Genomic DNA, 22,553 nt, shown 5'->3' with positions numbered 1-22,553 from the left:
CTTAGAATATATTGTACGAATGGTAGCAGATAATTCTGAGGGTGTGGAGTTAAATGGAAATATTAATATATTAGGGTATGCAGATGATCTAAACATCATTAGCGACAGGAAAGAATTTGTAACAGCAAATGCGAATGCGTTAATCAAGGCTAGTGAAGATGTAGGTCTAAGGATAAGTGAAGACAAAACTAAATAGCTGGTTACTACTAGAATGTCAACAGTAATAGATCAGGAAAAGTTAAGAGTTGGAGACATGCAGTTAGAAAAAGTGAACACATTTAAGTATCTAGCCGTGGACATCACTTCGAGAAATGAGATTGAATCCAAACTGAAGAAGAGATGACGGGCTAGAAATGCGTGCTACTTCTCACTGAATAGGTTATTGTCTATGAATTGAAAGATTAGAATATACAAAACTATTATTCTACCAGTTATGCTGTATGGATGTGAGACTTGGTCTCTCACTGTGCAAAATGAAAAGCCGTTTCGAGTATTTGAAAACAAAATTTCGGGAAAATTTTCGGAGCTAAAAGGGATGACGAAAGAAGAACTATCGCATTATGAGGAAAATTCATGGCCCACTAAAAACGAATGACGGATACAGGCAGAAATGCCGTAAAACAAAAGAGAAATAATCAAACCTGGCAACACGCATTAAAAAAATGAAGAGCGAAAAATTTACAGACGACTTCAAAGTCTCTCAACAGTGTGGCTTCCGAACATGATTTAATATACAGGGCAATTCAGCTGCCGCTGCCTATAGGTTTTATGCTGTCCACAACGCCTTCAAATACCACGTGCAATATTTTGACATTCTCTCGCTCGCTGCATGCAACCTATCAGCCCTACAGAAAAAAAGTCAACAGGACCTTTTCGTAGCAGCTTTAATCTAGTTAAATTCTGAACTGGAATTCGTTATCGCTGGAGGCTTCAGTTTTCTAAGTATTCAAGAAAACGTAAAAAAGTGACCACCAAACGCATTTTTCTTGAATAAACTGAAGACCGTAACCTCCAGCTAAAAAAGAAGTAACCCAGTATAAAATTTGGCTACATTAAATATCCTACAAAACGGTTCTCTTCATTTTTCTGTAGGACTGATAGTTTACACAAAAGGAGCGAGAGAAGTTGACAATCTCGAGTGTGGGTTTCGAATGCGTTGCAGGTTGCATAAAACCTATCGTTAGGACCACCTGAAGCACGCTGTATATAGTAAACTAAAAGAATATACCATGGATTTAACATGTTAAAAAGGACTTCGAGAAAGCTCAAGGGTAACTGTGGAAGTAATAGATGTGTATCGGTTTAGTCAAAGGTAAACTCTTGGATACTGCAGCCACAGAAGAAGCTCGAAAATAAGTGGACAGAAAAAAGAGAAACTACGGCTGGAGAGAGAGTGAAAGCCATATAGTAGCTCAGAAAAACGACTCTAAAAGCAGTGAGCGATCCAACGAGGTCCATTTCCAAATAATCATAATAATATAGAGAGTTTTCGAGGAGCAATGGTCACTATTCATGCATATGGCAAGAATGATAATGCGAAGCGAAAAAGTGAAGTAAACAACGGTTAGGACAGGTGGGCTACAGACTGGTGCGGAAACTATCGTTGTAGCAAAGCTGGAGAGGAGAAGAAATGATTAGCGAAGAAGTTAACACAGTAAACAGAAGACTTATTTAATTTATATTTCTCCAAGTGTATAAAGCGTCAATACAAATATTGCAGCAAGATACAGAGTCCAGCTTCCACAATATCAACTAGGATGAGGCTCGCTGTTCTAAGCACGAACAATGGTGTCATATCAAAGACACTCCAAGTGCAAGTGGGTTCAATGGCTGCAGCCGGTCGTCCTACGAGGGTTATCCTTAGAAAGTAAGTTCCGGTCGGTTGCGAAATGGACACCACAGTGAAAACCGGATGAAATCCTGCAAAGGTGTGTTGGGTAGTGTCTCTAGAATGACCGTCGATCGCATCAAGGCGCTCTTTTCAGTTGTGAGCGCACTGTGAGCGAGTAAAGGTGAAGGACAAAGACGTCTACCGCCAAGGTGGAGGGCCCTCTGAGAGGCTTCGCCTTAAGGAATGCAACCCACCTAACACAACTATCGCACGCTACCTTCTTCATGGCAATTCTCAGCCGCACTCTGCAGGGGCAGTGAAGACGCTCCTACAGCCTTTTCGATGGAAAGTGTTCGATCACCCACAACACAACCCTAATTGGCTCGTCCTGAGTATAATCTCCGTTCACATGAAACGCTGGATAAGAAGACAACACTTTGGCGCAGGCTACGCTCTATAGACCAGGGTAGAAAATTATCGGAAAGCACAGGCGGCTGCCTTCTATGACGATGGTGTTGGAAATTTGGTTTGAAGCTCCGACAAATGTCTAAGTTGAAGCGGTGACTATGTAGAGAAGTGTCTGGAAAATGTAGCTAAATCTTGCAAATAAAATGTTTCTGATTTTCACTGTGGTTTCCATTTAGCGACAGATCGAAACTTACTTTCTGGGCAACCCTCGTATATTGTGGCAGCAGACGGCACTTGCAGTCCAGAGCCGCTGCAGACGTGGCTCAGTGGATGCACGCCATTGGGTACACTTGATCCCGCACGATTGCAGTCGGCATTGGATGGGAACTTGCTATTCTGTTCCCAACTTTGGATCGCTTTTAGGGTGGTGTCAGTACAAGACACCACATTTAAATGTGTACCTCGAGAGATATGAACGGTTGTCATCTTCAATACTGCAAGCTCTTTGCTTTCCATATTTAGATAGGAGGTACCAGTATGGACCAAATAAAGGTAGAAACCTCCAGTAAACATGTGCTCTGAAGTGTGTATCTTAAAAGCTATTATCACTTGTTCGTCATCGCCACTGTGAAACTAATCTGGAACTGAACAGTTGTTCATATATGTTAAAGTACGCATTTTACAGGCTGCTTTTACTAGCCAATTTTTTGTTTGTTTCGGTCCATACTACTTCCTCATAAAAAGAAATGAAGCAGTAGCCTTTCAGTGGAACAGATTTCTTGCACAGGATCTAGGATGAAGAGTGCTCATAGTTCTTAAGAGATTCGTTTTAGATCCCATGCTTAATACACGTTTTTCTCTCAACTCATCATTCCTGTCATATCCCTGAACGTTGATCATTCCTCCTGGGACACCCTGCATGTAAGTCACTTGTTTAAGGCAGATGTTTCTCAATTACATTACTGTATGTTTATAGTTTTTCCAGTGTCCATTTAGAGATACTTGAAACCCACAGCTTGCGTGGCATCTGTCACCCGTTTTCTGTGCAACAAACCTCGTTTCATTGGTCATCTGTTATCATCCATTTGTTCTAAATGTTCTTACCATAGAATTCTCTTCCTTTCAAAGATTTCCACGATGTTCCCCTACATTTCCATTACCTGCCTATTTCATAATTTCCGATGTGGTGTAATCTTTACACTTACAAGGGGAGGCCACGACGTTTGGAACTCGGATTTACTGCAAATTTCCTACACTCGTAGTAATCCATGAGGACAACAAAATGTGTAAGCAGTAGCGCGTACTTCTCAAGCGTTATTGAGAATATCGCAAGATAATTTCTGTCGCTAGCCCTCTGTAATAAAAAAACTGAGTAAAGGAAAGAACGATCAACTTGAACGGGTGTCCTGTGACGTCCGCCCAGACCAAACGCAACGAACGATACAAAAAAAAAAGGTGGTTGGCGTTCAAGCCCCGTAATCGTTGGATCGATGAATCGAGTGCCATCCGTCAGTTTTTTTTTTCATTTCTAACACAGTGTTTTTCTTTACTATTTATATTACAATTTATATAATGAGAAAAATACGTGTGATCGGATGAACTTTTATTAAATTTACAGTGTTATTTGGCAGTCTACAAATTTGTATTGTCACAAATAATATAATATTCATAACTATCGACTAGTAAACGACCAACCGCATAAATTGATACTGAAAATGTATGCTTGTCCGTATCCTCAAAATTTTTCTTATTTAATCAAAAGAGAAAGAGAAATTGCTCTCGCGAAAACGCTAGTAAAATACTGTAGATACTGCATGGGCACTTATCAGCGCGATATTTAAGGAAATGCTGCGTTATGCATGTTTTGCTTCCAAATTACCGTCTGAAAGAGAGGTTTCTGAAAACGAGGTTTTTTTTTTTGCACGGAAAACCTCAAAAGACCTTGCGTATGCGGAAACATAGCATTTATTCAGCTGGTGCCGTTTAACTTTGTTTTCCATGTTTTTACGAAAAATACCATCCTGCAACTTTTGCTTGTAATGTCTAAAGTGACGATTAATTGTACAACTTTCGAAAGAAGCCTCTGCCGGTCAAAACTTAGAGGTAACATGTCGTTTAGGGCTCCTCCCACGTATAAGGGAGTTCTCAAATCACGCACAAGGATACATTTTCTGTATCACTTTATGCGTTTCCTCATTTACTAGTCGATAGTTACGAATATTATATTATTTGTGACAGTAAAAGTTTGTAGATTGCCAAATAAGACTGTAAATTTAATAAAAGTTCATCCAATTACACGTATTTTTCCCATTACATCAATTGTAATATAAATAGTAAAGAAAATTAGTGTCTTAGAAATTTGAAAAACTGACAACCGGGACTCGATCCATCGATCCAGTGACTCCGGGACTTGAATGCTAACCACTCGGCTGCCGCCGCTTCGTGGTAAAAATGGCCACGCACAGGTATATACACTCCTGGAAATTGAAATAAGAACACCGTGAATTCATTGTCCCAGGAAGGGGAAACTTTATTGACACATTCCTGGGGTCAGACACATCACATGATCACACTGACAGAACCACAGGAACATAGACACAGGCAACAGGGCATGCACAATGTCGGCACTAGTACAGTGTATATCCACCTTTCGCAGCAATGCAGGCTGTTATTCTCCCGTGGAGACGATCGTAGAGATGCTGGATGTAGTCCTGTGCAACGGCTTGCCATGCCATTTCCACCTGGCGCCTCAGTTGGACCAGCGTTCGTGCTGGACGTGCAGACCGCGTGACACGACGCTTCATCCAGTCCCAAACATGTTCAATGGGGGACAGATCCGGAGATCTTGCTGGCCAGGGTAGTTGACTTACACCTTCTAGAGCACGTTGGGTGGCACGGGATACATGCGGACGTGCATTGTCCTGTCGGAACAGCAAGTTCCCTTGCCGGTCTAGGAATAGTAGAACGATGGGTTCGATGACGGTTTGGATGTACCGTGCACTATTCAGTGTCCCCTCGACGATCACCAGAGGTGTACGGCCAGTGTAGGAGATCGCTCCCCACACCATGATGCCGGGTGTTGGCCCTGTGTGCCTCGGTCGTATGCAGTCCTGATTGTGGCGCTCACCTGCACGGCGCCAAACACGCATACGACCATCATTGCCACCAAGGCAGAAGCGACTCTCATCGCTGAAGACGACACGTCTCCATTCGTCCCTCCATTCACGCCTGTCGCGACACCACTGGAGGCGGGCTGCACGATGTTGGGGCATGAGCGGAAGACGGCCTAACGGTGTGCGGGACCGTAGCCCAGCTTCATGGAGACGGTTGCGAATGGTCCTCGCAGATACCCCAGGAGCAACAGTGTCCCTAATTTGCTGGGAAGTGGCGGTGCTGTCCCATACGGCACTGCGTAGGATCCTACGGTCTTGGCGTGCATCCGTGCGTCGCTGCGGTCCGGTCCCAGGTCGACGGGCACGTGCACCTTCCGCCGACCACTGGCGACAACATCGGTGTACTGTGGAGACCTCACGCCCCACGTGTTGAGCAATTCGGCGGTACGTCCACCCGGCCTCCCGCATTCCCACTATACGCCCTCACTCAAAGTCCGTCAACTGCACATACGGTTCACGTCCACGCTGTCGCGGCATGCTACCAGTGTTAAAGACTGCGATGGAGCTCCGTATGCCACGGCAAACTGGCTGACACTGACGGCGGCGGTGCACAAATGCTGCGCAGCTAGCGCCATTCGACGGCCAACACCGCGGTTCCTGGTGTGTCCGGTGTGCCGTGCGTGTGATCATTGCTTGTACAGCCCTCTGGCAGTGTCCGGAGCAAGTATGGTGGGTCTGACACTCCGGTGTCAATGTGGTTTTTTTTCCATTTCCAGGAGTGTATTTGACGACCGAAATTATCTTGCGATTTTCTCAATAACGCTTGAGAAGTACGCGCTTCTGCTGACACATGTTGTTGTCCTCAAGGAGTAATAGGAGTGTACGGAGTTTGCAGTAGATCCGAGTTCCAAACGTCGTGGCCTCACCTTGTTAGCCTCTGCTAAGCGATTTCCATGGACTGGTTCTTTTTTCTCTCTTTTTTTGTTTCCCAAAGTTCTTACCACGGTTGAACAAACGTTTCTAGAAAATATTAAGGTAGAATATGTCTAGAACGTAGCCTGCCGAGACGCGTCTCTCTCTGAACACAACCTGGGAGCCGGTGTAGTGCCTGCTGCGCGGCGCCAGAAGCTGTGCCTGGAGCTGCTGGTGCCGGTGAGCGTCGCGTGTCAGCCACATACACATATTTGGTTGTCTTATAAGTCTGCTGTTTCGCTCGCGCGTTCCATCTATAGCGAATGCAAACCCTGCATCCGCGGTGCCTCCAGGGTAACAAGGTTGCCTAACCGCCCCTACGACGTAGAGGTCGACAAACTCATGCACCATTGCATATGTCAGTGTGTGTTTGTGCCTGGTGCTGCATGGAACAGCATGCACGTATGTTTACAAGCTGTGGAACACAAGACGGAACATTTCAGACATCGCATGCTGTTTTGCTATTGTAAGGAGAAAACCGCCTCACAATGCCGGCAGAAGACTTGTGTTGTATTCGTGGACGATACACTAGCGGCTCATGTCAGAGGTGATTTTGACAATTTCAGGCTAGGAATTTCTCCCCAACAGAAAAACCTCGTTCTGTATGGGCAAGGGTTATTGACACGGATCGGCTTAATGACATGATAGTCATCAATTCACGAATGACGACAGAGGTGTTGACACTGGAGCTCAATTCGCTAGTGCTGCTGTAGCCAGGAACTTGGTTACGTAAATATTCGTGATGTATGAGTTTCTCATAAAGTCACTGAAGCGGATTAGATCAGCACCTGTCCATCCTTATTGCGACGCAATCGAAATACCCCTTTCTTGGATCTGTTGATAACTGGAGATAAGAAGTGGATCGTGTACGAAAACACCCGAAGAGTAAATCGTGGAGCAAGACAGGGCAGCCATTACTATGCGTTCCTAAGCCAGGGCTGCGCCCGGGACCGGTAGTTCCAAGCAGATGGTGTTTGATTGGAAAGGCCTCCTGCACTACGAACTTCATCCGAATGGTACTATCACTTCCGAAAGATACTGTTCGCAGTTGGATCGTCTCAAGGAAGCCATTGATGGGAAACGCCTGGACTTGGGACAGGATGTCGCCTTTCACAACGACAACGCCAGACCACATACCTTTAGACTGGCTACGGCAAGGAAAGCGTTTTAGAAGAAGAGAAAATTGTTAACATCGAGTATAGATATTAGTGTCAGGAAGTTTTTCCTGAAAGTATTTGTTGGAGTGCAGCCACGTATGGAAGTGAAACATGGACGATAAATAGTTTAGACAAGAAGAGAATAGAAGCTTTCGAAGTGCGGTGCCACAGAAGAATGCTGAAGATTAGATACGTACATCACGTAACTAATGAGGAGGTACTGAATAGAATTGGGGAGAAGAGGAATTTGTGGCACAACTTGACTAGAACGGTTCGGTTGGTAAGACACGTTCAGAGGCAACAAGGGATCATTAATTTAGTAGTGGAGGAAAGCGCGGAGTGTAAAAATTTGCTGTGCGTCAGTTTAGTGTTGATCAGAATAGGTAAAGAGCGAAATGTCTGAGTACGTTCAGTTCTGCTTAGCTGTTTGTAAATCAAATAACGTAAGGGATTTACCAGCATAGCAATTAAATAATTTTTCTAAGGGTATGTTTCATACGTCGACCCTTAGCCGAGGATACCGCACTGGAATCTTCTGATTTTTTTCTTGTCGTTTGTGTAATTAGTGTAGCTATTGTTTATTGCTAGCGCGTAATCATAGAGAGAATTTCCTTTGTAGTTGTAGTTTTTCATTGTTGTACAGCAAAACAGTTGTGGCATGCGTGTATATTTGCACCAAGTATTTCGCAGCTGCGCTTGCAATTAACTAGATATTATTTTCAGTGGTATGTTAATGTGTTTTCTTATTTTGCTCTTCAAATTGTGCTTTTCTGTGTTATCGTGTGAAATATTGTGACAATAATGGCGTGTGAAGAACGTAACACTAGGCTCCAAAGTAAACTGAGAAATAATAGTGACGACGAGCGTAGCTTATCAGCACGTGTCACGTTTTGACCAGAACCGAGGTTCAGTCTTCCCAAGCATTGGCCAGGGGCCTGAAGATGGTAGCTGGTAGCCGAATAAAATAAGTTTGGAAACTAGACAGCTGAAAGGTGTTTGCTTTGACATCCCACACACCTCTATGGTGACCTGTCGAGAGATGCATTCCACTGAGCGCAACAAGTTACCCCGACCGTCGTACTCGCCAGACATTGCCCCTTCAGACTTTCATCTATTCTGCTCCCTGCAGAGTTTCTTGAATGACAAACGTCTCATGTTCTTGGAGGGCTGCAGACTGAACATCGACAAGTTCATACACCTGAAAAACTCCGCATTTTGGTAGAGCAGCGTTTATAACCTTCTAGAGAAATGATAAGACATTGTCGAAAATAATGGTGTATACTGCAGGAAAATAAGCAGTTTATTTACAAACTGATTCGCCTTATTTGGTTATACTGCGCACGACTTTGGCTGTGAAGTGTGCAAGTAGACAGGCCGGCAACCACCCTGTCGTAACTGTGCTGTGGGAAGGTGTGTTCCCAGGCGTTCTTCGTGATTGCACTGTAACGAAAAGCGAACGAACTTATGAGACTACCCAGTATTTTATAATAAATGTGTGACACGTATCGTGAAACCCAGTCTTAATTGTATGTTATATATAACATACTTTTATCCCTTAATTTGATAAGAAAAATTCGTGCAGCAGTCTTCTACGGACATGGGTAGATAAATGGAAAGGATAAAAATAAGCCGACCGGAGAGGCCGAGCGGTTCTAGGCGCTACAGTCTGGAACCGCGCGACCACTACGATCGCAGGTTCGAATCCTGCATCTGGCATGGATGTGTGTGATGTCCTTAGGTTAGTTAGGTTTAAGTAGTTCTAAGTCCTAAGGGGGTGATGACCTCAGAAGTTAAGTCCCATAGTGCTCAGAGCCATTTTTGATCAAAATAAAATCAATATTCGGGTTTAGAAGACGGAGAGCAAAATTACGAATCTGCCACACTAACCTATCAGTCACCATTTCGCCTGACAATATCGCGCAGTAACAGGCATCTAAAGTACCTCGAAAATACCTGAAAACTTTGAACGTCGTTTTTTCAGAAACAGTCGAGTGTCCGCTTATTTTGACTACTATTCCAATGAGCGAAGTTTCTGGGCAATCGCATGATGGCATTCGCCGTGTTGTCCTCGTGAGATAGAGCGCTTCTAAAATTTAGCCTGCAAGTAAGTGCCCCTCCCTAAACAGAACCTGGGAGGAGGTGTACTCCGCTCGATTGCCGCAGCACCCGTGTTGCACGGCGCCCGAAGTTGTGCCCGGAGCCTCAGCGCGCCTGTGTGTCACGTGTCAGTCACAGCCGGCGGCTGCGGGATGCGCCACGTTAATTGGAGTCAGCGGGTCGTTGTCCGGGCTGCGGGTGAGAGGTGAGGCCTCATTATGCGCCGCTGGGACGGGACGCCGCTGCGAGGCGCGGGCGGAAGCGGGCCGCGGCGCGCTTTCATCTGCGGAGCGTGTGCGCATGCGCCGACGGCCGCCTAACGGGCCGCGCCAAGTTTCACTCTCTCCACTGTGCGCCGGCGCCCATTGGTCCGTGCGCGGCTCCCACCAACCACTGCAGGGGGACCGCCGTCTCTGCCCTGCGGACAACGGGCGGCTGACTCCTCGGGACACAAGTTAGTCCTGTGTGCTCTAGACTGGTACAGCTCTTCATTAACGTAACGAGACACGTGGACAGAGATATGCCAGAGTGAGACTGTAAGTAGTGCCTTGTGACTATAGGGGGAATATCAATTATGAAGTGAGCATACAGATACTCAGACCGACTTGTTATCGCCAACATACAGTAGTGACAACAAGTATTTTGACAAACACATTTTCGCCGCCAGGGTGATCGTCGTACGCTTACCTGCCCAGCCAGCCTGTCATGGCTCACTGTGCAGCGGCACGCGTCCATGTACGCTGATCAGCCAGAACATTATGAGTACCGACCTACTATCGATATAAACCCGTCCAGGTCACAGCAGCGTCACCTGGCGAGGAATGACAGCTACTAAGAAGACGCATCTATATGGCCGAGGGCAGATTGTGGTGGACCATAGATTGCTGTATGGTGTGGCAGTTGGCAGTTGACGCTAAATAATGAAAAATGTGAGGTGATCCACATGAGTTCCAAATGAAATCCGTTGCATTCGATTACTCGATAAATAGTACAACTCTCAAGGCTGTCAATTCAACTTAGTACGTGAGTGTTAAAATTACGAACAACTTCAGTTGGAAAGACCACGTAGATAATATTGTGGGGAAGGCGAGCCAAAGGTTGCGTTTCATTGGCAGGACACTTAGAAGATGCAACAAGTCCACTAAAGAGACAGCTTACACTACACTCGTTCGTCTTCTGTTAGAATATTGCTGTGCGGTGTGGGATCCTTACCAGGTGGGATTGACGGAGGACATCGAAAGGGTTCAAAAAAGGGCAGCTCGTTTTGTATTATCACGTAATAGGGGAGAGAGTGTGGCAGATATGATACGCGAATTGGGATGGAAGTCATTACAGCAAAGACGTTTTTCGTGGAGGCAAGATCTTTTTACGAAATTTCAGTCACCAACTTTCTCTTCCGAAAGCGAAAATAATTTGTTGAGCCGAACCTACATAGATAGGAATGATCACCAAAATAAAATAAGAGAAATCAGAGTTCGAACAGAAAGGTTTAGGTGTTCGTTATTCCTGCGCGCTGTTCGGGAGTGGAATGGTAGAGAGATAGTATGATTGTGGTTCGATGAACCCTCTGCCAAGAACTTAAATGTGAATTGCAGAGTAATCATGTAGATGTAGATGTAAGGCTCGGCACAAGTATTTCGGAAACTGCACAACTTGTCAGTTGTTCACGGAGTGCTATGGCGAGCGTCTTCAATATGCGACGAAAGCAAGGTGAAACCACGTCTAGACGTGCCGGCCGGTGGGTGGCCGAGTGGTTCTAGGCGCTTCAGTCTGGAACCGCGCCACCGCTACTTTCGCAGGTTCGAATCCTGCCTCGAGCATGGATGTGTCTGATGTCCTTAGGTTTGTTAGCTTTAAGTAGTTCTAAGTTCTAGGGAATTGATGACCTCAGAAGCTTTTGCTCAGAGCCATTTGAACCATTTGAACGTCTAGACGTCGTGGGTTTGGGTGGCCACCCCTTATTACAGATGTTGGACGTCTTAGGTTGTACAGACTGGTAAATCACTACAGGTGGCAGAGACTTTAATGCTGGGTACAGTATATGTGTGTCTGAGCCAGAGTGCAACGGACCTCCCTAAAGATGATCCCCTGCAGCCGATAATATATGCACGCGCCAATGTTAAGACCACAACTTCGGCAACTACGACCGAAATGGGAACGTCATCGTCGGCACTGGACGTTGGCGCAGAGGCACGGAGTTGCGCGGTCTGATGGATCACGATACCTTCTTCGTAATGCCGATGGGAAGGCCCGAACCCGTCGTCTTCCAAGGGAACAGCTTCCTGACACTTGCACCGCGAGACGAGACAAGCTGGCGGTGGCGAACATTAGGATGTTTGAAACTGGCAATATACCATAGGACTTCCGGAAAAATTTCATCCACAGAACTCTGAGGACAGCAAGAGCCAAAAATTTCAACAAATATCGTACAAACAGCTTAACAATTCATGAATTCAAGTTGCTGACAAGAATAGTACACAGAAGAATGGAAAAGGGAGTTGAGTATCGTTAGATGGCGGTCAGTTTGGCTTTAGGAAAGGTATAGGGCATTAGAGAGTCAGTTCTGACGTTGCTGCTGATAATGGGAGCAAGACTGAAGAAAATTCAAGACACGTTCATTGGATCTGTCGACCTGGAAAAAGAGTTCCACAAAGTAAAATGGTGCAAGATGTTCTTAATTCTGAGAAAAATAACGGTAAGTGCAGGTAAACTATTGTTCAACCTATATATCGAAGAAATCATGAAGGAAATCAATGAAAGGATCAAGAGTGGGATTAAAATTGAAGATGAAAGGATATCAATGATAAGATTCACTGATGATATTGCTATCCTCAATAAAAGTGAAAAAAAATTACTGAATGTGTTCAGTGCAATGAACAGTCTTATGAGAATAGAATATGGATTGAGACTAAATCGAAGAAAGACGAAAATAATGAGAGGTAGTAGAAATGAGATTGGTGGTCACGAAGTAGGTGAAGTTAAGGAATCCTACAACCTAGACAACAAAATAGCCCATGACGGGCAGAGCAAGAAGGACACAAAAAGCAGCCTACTACTGGCAAAAAGGGCATTCCTAGCCAAGAGAAGTCTGTTAGAATGAAATACAGGTCTTAATTTGAGAAATAAATTTCTGAGAATGTACGTTTGAAGCACAGCAGTGTATGTCAGTGAGACATGGACTGTAGGTAAACCGAAACAGAAAAGAATCAAAGTATTCGAGATGTGGTGCTACAGAGGAATGTTGAAAATTAGGTTGACTCATAAGGTAAGGAATGAGGAGGTTCTCCGCAGAATCAGAGATAAAAGGAACATATGGAAAACACGGGCAAGAAGAAAGGACCGTATGATAAGACATCTGTTACAACTTTCATGATACTAGAGGGGGCAGTAGAGGGTAGAAACTGTAGAGGAAGACAGAGATTGGAATACATCCATCAACTCATTGAGGATGTAGGTTGCAAGTGCTACTCTGAGATGAAGTGGCTTGCATAGGAGAAGAATGCGTGGCGGGTCGCTTCAAACAGTGAGGGCTGATCAAACAAAAATCTAGGACGGTGAAATGTCTTCCTAGTACACCAAATTGCAAGAGTCCCGAGAAACATCGAATTCTAAGTTACTACGTGCAGCAGATTAGCGACTTATCGCACTTTGAAAGTTATTATGCGTGAAATTCTTCCAGTTCCACATTCCGTGTTTTTATATGTATAATTTTCCATTCATATGGCTGCAGTGGTGGAATTTCAAGTGTCAGTTGGAAAAATCAACAACCTACGCTTTCCGGATGAATCTACCCTCATTGCAGGAACTGAGGAAGAACTTAGTGACCTGTATACCAGACTGAAGATTCTTTCCAAGTTTTGAAATTGAGATAAACATCAAGAAAATCAGACTGAAGAGATGTGGGGTTGGCGGAAGATCAACGCATATCATGAACAGAAGGAACACCCAATTTTTGTATTATAAAAGAATCACATGTTTTTCCTCGCGTTTCAGCCAAAGATACGTCCAGTTCCTTGGCCACATTCTGACAAGAGAAGGAGATGATTTAGAAAGACCACCTTGCAAGGCAAAATAGAAGACAGAAGAGGAAAAATAAGATGAAAAAGCATCTGTCCAAATTTTTTATCTGTAGTACAGGACTTGGTGTAGTTATAGAGTAGACACCTAGGGGCCAAGCGTGTCAGAATATGCGGATAAATCATCGGCTCTGAACTATCACATCCAAGTAACTGGCGCCTGCAGATAGGCAACCACCATCTACTTCTACATATATACTCCGCGATCCACCTTACGGCGCGTGGGTGTTCTACTCGCAAATTAAATGAGGAAACACGGCTGTCTATATGTCTCCGTACGAGCCCTGATTTCTCGTATCTTCTCTTCGTGGTCTTTACGCGTAATGAACGTTCGAGGCAATAGAATCGTTCCATCGTCAGCTTCAAATGCCGGTTCTCTAAATTTTCTCAACAGTGTTCCTTGAAAAGAATGTCGCCTACCCTCGAGCGATTCCCATTTGAGTTACCGAAGTATTTCTGTTACACTTGCGTGTTTTTCGAACCTATGAGTAATACATATAGCAGTCTGTATACGAATTGCTTCGATGTCTTCGTTCAATCAGACCTGGTACAAATCCCAAACGCTCGAGCAGTACTCAAGAATATGTCGCACTAGCGTCCTATATGTGGTTCCCTTTACAAATGAACCACACTTCCCTAGCAATTAGAACTCTCGGGCTGATAGGCCGCCGTCGATGTGTAACACTCTCCTCTGGCGTTTCGTCTCCGACTGCGGGAGACATCATCAAAGGTAAATCGGCGAACTGCACCTTTTACCTCTCCCGCAGTCGTAGACGAAACGTCAGCGGAGAGTTTTATACATCGACCACGACCTATCAGCCCGGAAGTCTTAAGTGAATACAGGCAGTGAAAATCCTACATGGTATCATCACAGTTCCCTAGATTTCCCCCAGTAAACCGAAGTCGATCATTCGCCTTCCCAATCACAGTACTCACATTTCATATCGTTTTGCAACACAACGGCGCGTGACTGTGTCAGTCAGGACACTTGCGTTGGGCTCCAGCGCATTTCCAAAGTAGGCTTCTGCCGTTCGGCCAGCAGCAGCAGTTTCAATGACTTGGACACAGGTATTGACATTTTCCGAGTAAACGAGGCCCGTATTGGGCACCTGCAATGTGAGAACGTGTAGAGACGCTCCATCCATTGATATACAGAGGGGTCCAAAAAAATGTATCCGCTGTTTAAAAGTCCATAACTTGCAAACTAATTGATAGAGTTGTCTCATTTTTTGCGAAAGTGTAGCTAAAAGTCCAACTTAAACATATCACTGTAAGTGTTCGAAATGGTCACCATTAACATCCACACACAAACGATGCAGCAAGAACTACTGACTGGAACGTGTTCAGTTGAATAATTGCACATGAATGTACGACGGATTCTCGAAGATCATCCAATGTGCGTGGCTTTTGTCGATAAACGACGTCCCTTAGTGTTCCCCACAGGTAAAAGTCCAGAGGAGTTAGGTCTGGGGAACGTGGTGGATAGTCCACAGCACCTCTACGGCCTATCCATCTTCCTGGTAGATTTTCGTCGAGATAAGCCCTAACATGATTTTGATAGTGGGCTGGGGCTCCATCTTGTTGAAAGTAAACTCTTCCATCTCGATACAAGTCTCGGATAGCAGGTAAAATGGATGGCTGAAGCTTCTGAAGGTACACCTCACCGGTAATATCGAAGAAGGATGAACCAATCAAGCCCCGGTATGACTACCCACACCGCGCATTTACTCTTGGCAAATTCACGGCTTTGTCTACATGGGCGTTCGGATTTTCGGCGGCCCAGTAGATGCAATTGTGGCGATTCACTGTACCATTGAGTTTGAACTGTGCCTCATCAGACCACACAATCATCTCTGCAAACTCTTCATCGTTGCGCACCATGTTAGTAAACCACTCCCAGTACTCCATTCTACGGTATGGATCGTCCTCGTTTATTGCGTGTAGCAATCCTGGTATGTAGCACTTCCACTTTGCTGTCTTCAAAATTCGCCGAACACTTGAGCGACTCACTCCAGCTTCACGCGCACACTGTCTCACAGACTTCCGTGGTGAGCGACTGAATTGTTCTAACACACGACGGGAGTTAGCTGGACTTTTTACTGTTACAGGTCGTCCAGGTCGTTGTTTATGTACATCTTTAACAAAGCCTTTGGCTTCAAATTTGTCTCGAATGCGACGAATCGTTAAACCTTCAAATGGTTCAAATGGCGCTGAGCACTATGGGACTTAACTTCTGAGGTCATCAGTCCCCTAGAACTTAGAGCTACTTCAACCTAACTAACCTAAGGACATCACACACATCCATGCAAGAGGCAGGATTCGAACCTGCGACCGTAGCGGTAGCGCGGCTCCAGACTGTAGCGCCTACAACCGCTCAGCCACCCCGGCCGGCTCGTTAAACGTGTCGGTGGCTCTGTTTGGTACTCATTTCGCCATTGCCGTTGAGCCTCATTAGTGTTTTCGTACTTAAAATACCACTGCAAAACTGACTTCCTTTCATCGAATTTAAGCCTTACGCCAGCCATGTTTACTCGAGTAACTAGGTGCAACTAAGAACAAAACACTGAGTATCTGGCGACTGTCATCTGACAAAACAAAATAACGCAACACAACGCTCGTGTGGCGATTGCCGGAACTACAAACTATTACACTACCAAAGATGAGACAACTCTGCAAGTTAGTTTGCCAGTTATGGACTTTTAAACAGTGGATACATCTTTGGACCCCTCTGTATGTAATTTTTCTGTATGTCTTGTAGGTTTCGCACAGTCGTCTTCTGAAACCCCGGAAGTACTTGTCCGGTGTGCTTACCCGTCATAGGTGTCTTACCTGCCCTCTTAAAAATTTATTTAACTTTTATCATTTAAATCTTTATTTCAATAACATCTATAATAGTTATACAAATTAAACCACCACCTTAGTGATTAGTGGGTCCTAATGTTAATACAATATTATATGTTATCAGTAGCTATTATTGTTATTACAATGTTACAATATTTATTTATGAGCTACAAAAAAATCGTTCAAATGGCTCTGAGCACAATGCGACTTAACTTCTGAGGTCATCAGAACTTAGAACTAATTAAACCTAACTAACCTAAGGGCATCACACACATCCATGCCCGAGGCACAATGCGAACCTGCGACCGTAGCGGTCGCTCGGTTCCAGACTGTAGCGCCTGGAACTCCGGCCGGCTATGAGCTACAGACAGTGAGACACAGTACATGTTAATAGGCAGATTACGATTGTTAACCTATACGCGACTACCTAGTTGTTAATTTTCCTACCTGCTTAATTCCTAACTGCCTGCAGTGTGTCAGCCTAGATATAAACCTACTACTGTAGGCCCTGCTCATCGAGCTAATCCCGATGAGCGTGCCCCTGACACCGGGCAGGCCAAAATTGCTTGTCGCTGCAGGTTCATAATTTAGTATCTACTTCTAATGCTACTAACTACTATACTAACCTACGTCAAGAATAGGTGTACCCCGGTCCCCCTAGTCCTCCACGTGACGGATTCCAACTGAAAGTCGACCTGTCCACGCACAGGCGGTACAGGATTAGGGTACTAGGACACGTTCAGTGGTTGTTTCTAGTTGCGAAAGCCCCTCAGGTATGCAGTCAGAACTTTTCGCGATACCTCATTTGCCAAGTTGTTCAGAGTTCAGAAAGTCTCTTCATGTCTTATTGGTCGTATTTGTTGTTTTTTGGAAGTTGTTGTCTTAATGTAGCTGCTACATCATTGAAAAGGGGGCACTCGTAAAGCACAGGGCCGGGAGTGCCCTCCAAAAAGCCACAGTCACACTCAGGTGTAGCCCTTTTCCCAAACCGACATAGATATGTCGGGTAGGGCCCATGACCAGTGAGAAAATGTATTAGAACCCGTGTTGGTTCGAAATACCTCATGTCTAACCTTTGTTTAACATTTGGCAGGCATCCGAAGGTTCTTCTGCCAGATTCATCCATTTCCCAAGATTCCTGCCATAAGTCCTCACCCCTTCTTCGTATTTCTCCCTTGTCCCTAGCCAAAGCTCCCAGTATGTTCTCTATTTTCATGACGTTGCCTTTCTTGACCCTGTACCATGCTGCTTGTTCCCGTATTTTGATATCTAGAGGACAGAGCCACATTTGTTCTTTACAGAGTCCGGTTGCTGAGAGGTAGTGAGCGTTGGTGCCTCAACTACGGCTAACCCAAAGAAGCAGCGATGTGCGATGGCGGCTGAGCGCGCGGAGTGCTGGCTGGCGCTGTGCCTGTGCCTGGCGGTGGGGCCAGGTCCGGCGATGGCGGTCGTGACGCAGGAGCCGGGCGTGCTGCTGCGCCAGGGCGTCGTCTCCGGGGTGAGTGCACAGTGGACCGCAGCCGCTCCTCCTGCGTCTCCAGCGCAACGGCCAGCGTGCTCTCTGAATGGCTGGAAACCCAAAGCCCTTACTTGGCATGTCGTAATTGCTACTCTGTGAACGAAGAGCTAAAAGAGAAGACATTGACAAGCACTTTGCCTACCTTTCACTGCTAGTGCGGTCACCGGCCCTCTGTGAAAGGTTATTGCACAACGACGTTGAAAGTAGGCGGTGGTCACATTAATGCATCTGGACCATGTATGTACACTACTGGCCATTAAAATTTCTTCACCACAAAGATGACGTGCTACAGTCGCGAAATATAACCGACAGGAAGAAGACGCTGTGATATGCAAATGATTAGCTTTTCAGAGCATTTACACAAGGTTGGCTCCGGTGGCGACACCTACAACGTGCTGACATGAGGAAAGTTTCCAACCGATTTCTCATACACAAACAGCAGTTGACCGGCGTTGCCTCGTGAAACGTTGTTGTGGTGCCTCGTGTAAGGAGGAGAAATGCGTACCATCACGTTTTCGACTTTGATAAAGATCGGATTGTAGCCAGTCGCGATTACAGTTTATCGTATCGCGACATTGCTGCTCGGGTTGGTCGAGATCCAATGACTATTAGCAGAATATGGTGGGCTCAGGAGCGTAACGGATCGTATAGCCACGTCTCGATCCCTGAGTCAACAGATGGGGACGTTTGCAAGACAACAACCATATGCACGAAAAGTTCTACGACGTTTGCGCTGCATCACAGACAGGAGCGCCTGCGATGGTGTATTCAACGACGAACCTGGGTGCACGAATGGCAAAACGTCATTTTTTCGGATAAATCCAGGTTCTGTTTACAGCATCATGATGGTCGGATCCTTGTTTGGCGACATCGCTGTGAACGCACGTTGGGAGCGTGTATTCGTCATCGTCATACTGGCGTATCACCCGGCGTGATGGTATGGGGTGCCATTGGTTACACGTCTCGGTCACCTCTTGTTCGCATTCACGGCACTTTGAACAGTGAACGTTACATTTCAGATGTGTTACGACCCGTGGCTCTACCCCTCATTCGATCCCTGCGAAACCCTACATTTCAGCAGGATAATGCACGACCGCATCTTGCAGGCCCTGTACGGGCCTTTCTGGATACAGAAAATGTTCGACTGCTGGCCTGGCCATCACATCCTCCAGATCTCTCACCAATTGAAAACGTTTGCTCAATGCTGGCCGAGCAACTGGCTCATCACATTACGCCAGTCACTACTACTCCTGATGAACTGTGGTATCGTGTTGAAGCTGCAGGGGCCGCTGTACCTGTACACGCCATCCAAGCTCTGTTTGACTCAATGCCCAGGCGTATGAAGGTCGTTATTACGGTCAGAGGTGGTTGTTCTGGGTACAGACTTCTCAGGATCTATGTACCCAGATTGCCTGATAATGTAATCACATGTCAGTTGTAGTATAAATTATTTGCCCAATAAATACCCGTTTATTATGTGCATTTCTTCTTGGTGTAGCAATTTTAATGGCCAGTAGTGCATAAGCATATTATTAACTTTGAAGCCCTACTGGATCACGCGATGTGCAACAATCGTAATTTCCGGGGTTTTGTTACAACTGTTCTTCGTGCCCATATTACTTTGATTCTCTCAGAATGGCTCTTTTTCTGCTCGTCCGTCCAATCTGTTCAGGCCAGCTTTTCAGTCATGAGTTTTCTGACGAAAAATTTTTCTTTCGTGTATATATGAGTTATTCCTGCCTCGTCCAGGTCTTCTTTTACTGCACCGATCTGTTTCATTGTTTCATTTACTGCCGATTTCATACAAATCCACAGTCCGTCTAGTTAACTTGGCTGGTTACATTCTTTTAATATCGTTATAGCCTTTAGGTTTTTTTCATTTCCGAATAAATGTTGGTAAACTTCCCAGTTTCTTTATTTGCTCTTAGTCTGTACGTTCCTTCTTCAGTATAATTTGTACATGATCATTTTCCTGATTGCCGATCTTTCTCTCCTTTTGGTTTCTGTTTAAAATATTTCAGTCTCACAAAGACATTACAATTTTATGACTATGCTGTAGTGTCTCAGTTTGGCATATTTTGAGATGCATTTTAAGTGTATGACTTTTGTGACCCTTAAAGCTGCTTCCATTTTGTGACGACGAGCTTCGTAATCAATCTCTTCCAGGGAAGTTTCCAGAGAGAGTGACACAGGAAAAGGGGGGCAGGAAGATAAACTGACAAACAATAGCACTAAAAAGGGTAAATACATATATACAGTCTGAAATTTTCACTTTGTAAATTAATGCACGGTTTATTCGATGAGAAATTCTCGTTCTTGTGATGATATCTAAAGATGGAAGTTTGCTCTTCCGTAATCCGTCACTTATAATTTTAACTGATTTTAATGTGGTTGGACAGAAATATTCTCTTCGATTTTTACATTACTGTCGTGACCCCGATCCCGTCTACCTATGGACAAAATTTGACGTTAGGAGAATTTTCGCTTCCCTCTACTTATTCTGGCTTCTCACATAACAGTTTCGTATTTTCCACTAATACTTTCTGATGGTGCCTCCCTTGTTAGTGGCTTGTAATGTAACTTCAGTATTTATTCACAAACTGGAATATTTCAAAAGAAAATACAGGTGTAAGTTCAAGAAAAGCTAGCTACGATATGTTCTGAGGCAGTGAATATAATTTGTCTGTAGACTGATACGTGAAAGGAAATTAAATCCAATATCCGAAAGATTTTGGTGGTGTGATGTGAAGCGTCCAGAAATAAAAGGTTCGGGCTTGGAGAGAGTCGACGTAGGAGAGATTTTAGGCGACAAGTGGATCTTTGAGTTATAATGGAGCGACATACAGGTGATTCAGTTCGGTCACACTGACCGATGGAAGTGGATTTTGAAACTCTGAAACGAAGTACAGTGTTTATTTTCTCACTTGTAATTCATGTCAGAAGTACAGGTGGAATTTCCCGTTTTTTCTGTGAAGTGAATAATGAAGGCTCGAAGTTTAAAAGTTACTTTTTAAAATAGTAAACAATACTACAAACAGACAAAACGCAATAAACACAAAAATAAAAAGCAGGACATTAAACTAGTAAATCAAATAGTATTCCCCCAGTGCTGGGTCATATCCACAGCAACTTCGCTTGCAATCATGCGTTCATTTTGGGTACGAGATTTTGGGATTTTGCACCTCCAGAAGGTTAGTTTTAAGAACTTTAATCAGTCCACTGTTTCTGTGCAGCACTTTCGGCCAGTTTTTCATAAATTGAAAGGCATCGATGTCGTATACCTTTTTTAGTCGAAATGGGTAGAGGGATCAAATGATAAGAGATAGATGTCTTGTTCTGGGATGCTAGAATGCGATGCAATCAAAATGGGAAATGCTACCAATAGAACAGTTTGCTAATTAGTGAAGTTAGTGCGAGTGGAAAATCGCGACTTGTAGCTCGAGTTTCATCAAGCGTCTGAATTCGACAGTTTTCGTAAATAGCGAACTCCACACTGTGTTGATAGCGCGCACATAATGTGAATATGTTTTCCGTTTTTGCTTTTTTTGGAAGACGATGGAGGAAAATGTAAAAACCGGAAAGCTGCTGAAGTGATATTCAAATACCTGAATTATATTGCCTTGGCTTATAGTGGTGTTGCTGTCTACAACTCATATCGACAAGTCGAACTAGTGATTTCAATCAATTTAAATGTTGATTGTGAATACGTGGTGGTAACGGATTTTATTGTTAGTTTCCTTATGCCATAGAACAGCGTTCGTGTCTGCAGTCAAGCCAGAATCTAGCAGCGGATATGACAATTCGATCCACTGAACGCAACGGAAATATTTCACGGAAATCGGAAATGTTTTTCGGTAGGCAGGAAGTTAGACATTTCTTCACTTTACGTCAATCAGTTTTGAAAGTAATGGCAAAATGGAGAAGACATTTCATGGTAATTACTTCGATTTCATAAGTAATAAGCCGTCAAAGGAGTACAGTGGGGATTTCATGCGGAAAGGAAATTATTTACGAATCTAGATACTCGCAAATGACATTCCACACGAGAACAGAAACTGAAAAACATTGACAATGTGTTCTATGGCACGATCCTTCTGTCCACACCCTTTGCAACACATGTTGGAACGAGGTTCTCCATTTCTTTTCTTTTCTCTTCTTCCTTTAAAGCTACTACTGTACAATATAGATAATCAGCATCACTCTCCTACAGCCAAAAAAGAAAAGAGTGTCACACCAATGAAACGAATATCAGTCACGTGTCTTACTAGTTTCTGCAAAACTGTTCGAAATTTATTTCCCCAGCTAACACTTGTTCAGCAGTTGACACAACTGAAAAGTTAACTGTCACGTTGCACATTCTGTAATATTTATGGTACCTCATGAGTCTTAATGAGCTCAATCCAGGATTCAGAGAAATAAACAGAAATAAGATCAACAAATAATCTGCAACTTCCATATACATTTTTGTCGGTTTATAGTATGAGGAATGCGTGGCTATCAAATTTAATGCCTGTACGTTCCAAAATTCTTACTAAAAGT

General features: G+C 44.4%; 1 protein-coding gene across 2 annotated transcripts in view; it reads left to right on the top strand.

The window, feature by feature from the left end:
* The window catches only part of LOC126352223 (carboxylesterase 4A-like), a 327,584-nt gene that overhangs the window by 100,448 nt on the left and 204,583 nt on the right, over positions 1–22,553 (top strand). The window contains exons 1-2 of one of the 2 annotated variants that reach the window (XM_050002672.1): positions 10,003–10,114; positions 17,797–17,993. In XM_050002672.1, the coding sequence (XP_049858629.1) occupies positions 17,868–17,993 (126 nt within the window). In that variant the 5' untranslated portion in view covers positions 10,003–10,114; positions 17,797–17,867. Of the gene's footprint in view, positions 1–10,002; positions 10,115–17,796; positions 17,994–22,553 lie in introns of those variants that run through there. The other variant, XM_050002670.1, reaches the window with a different exon arrangement.

Source organism: Schistocerca gregaria, chromosome 1 (genome assembly GCF_023897955.1).
Source record: "Schistocerca gregaria isolate iqSchGreg1 chromosome 1, iqSchGreg1.2, whole genome shotgun sequence".
NCBI lineage: Eukaryota > Metazoa > Arthropoda > Insecta > Orthoptera > Acrididae > Schistocerca > Schistocerca gregaria.
This window is presented reverse-complemented; position numbering and strand designations above follow the sequence as displayed.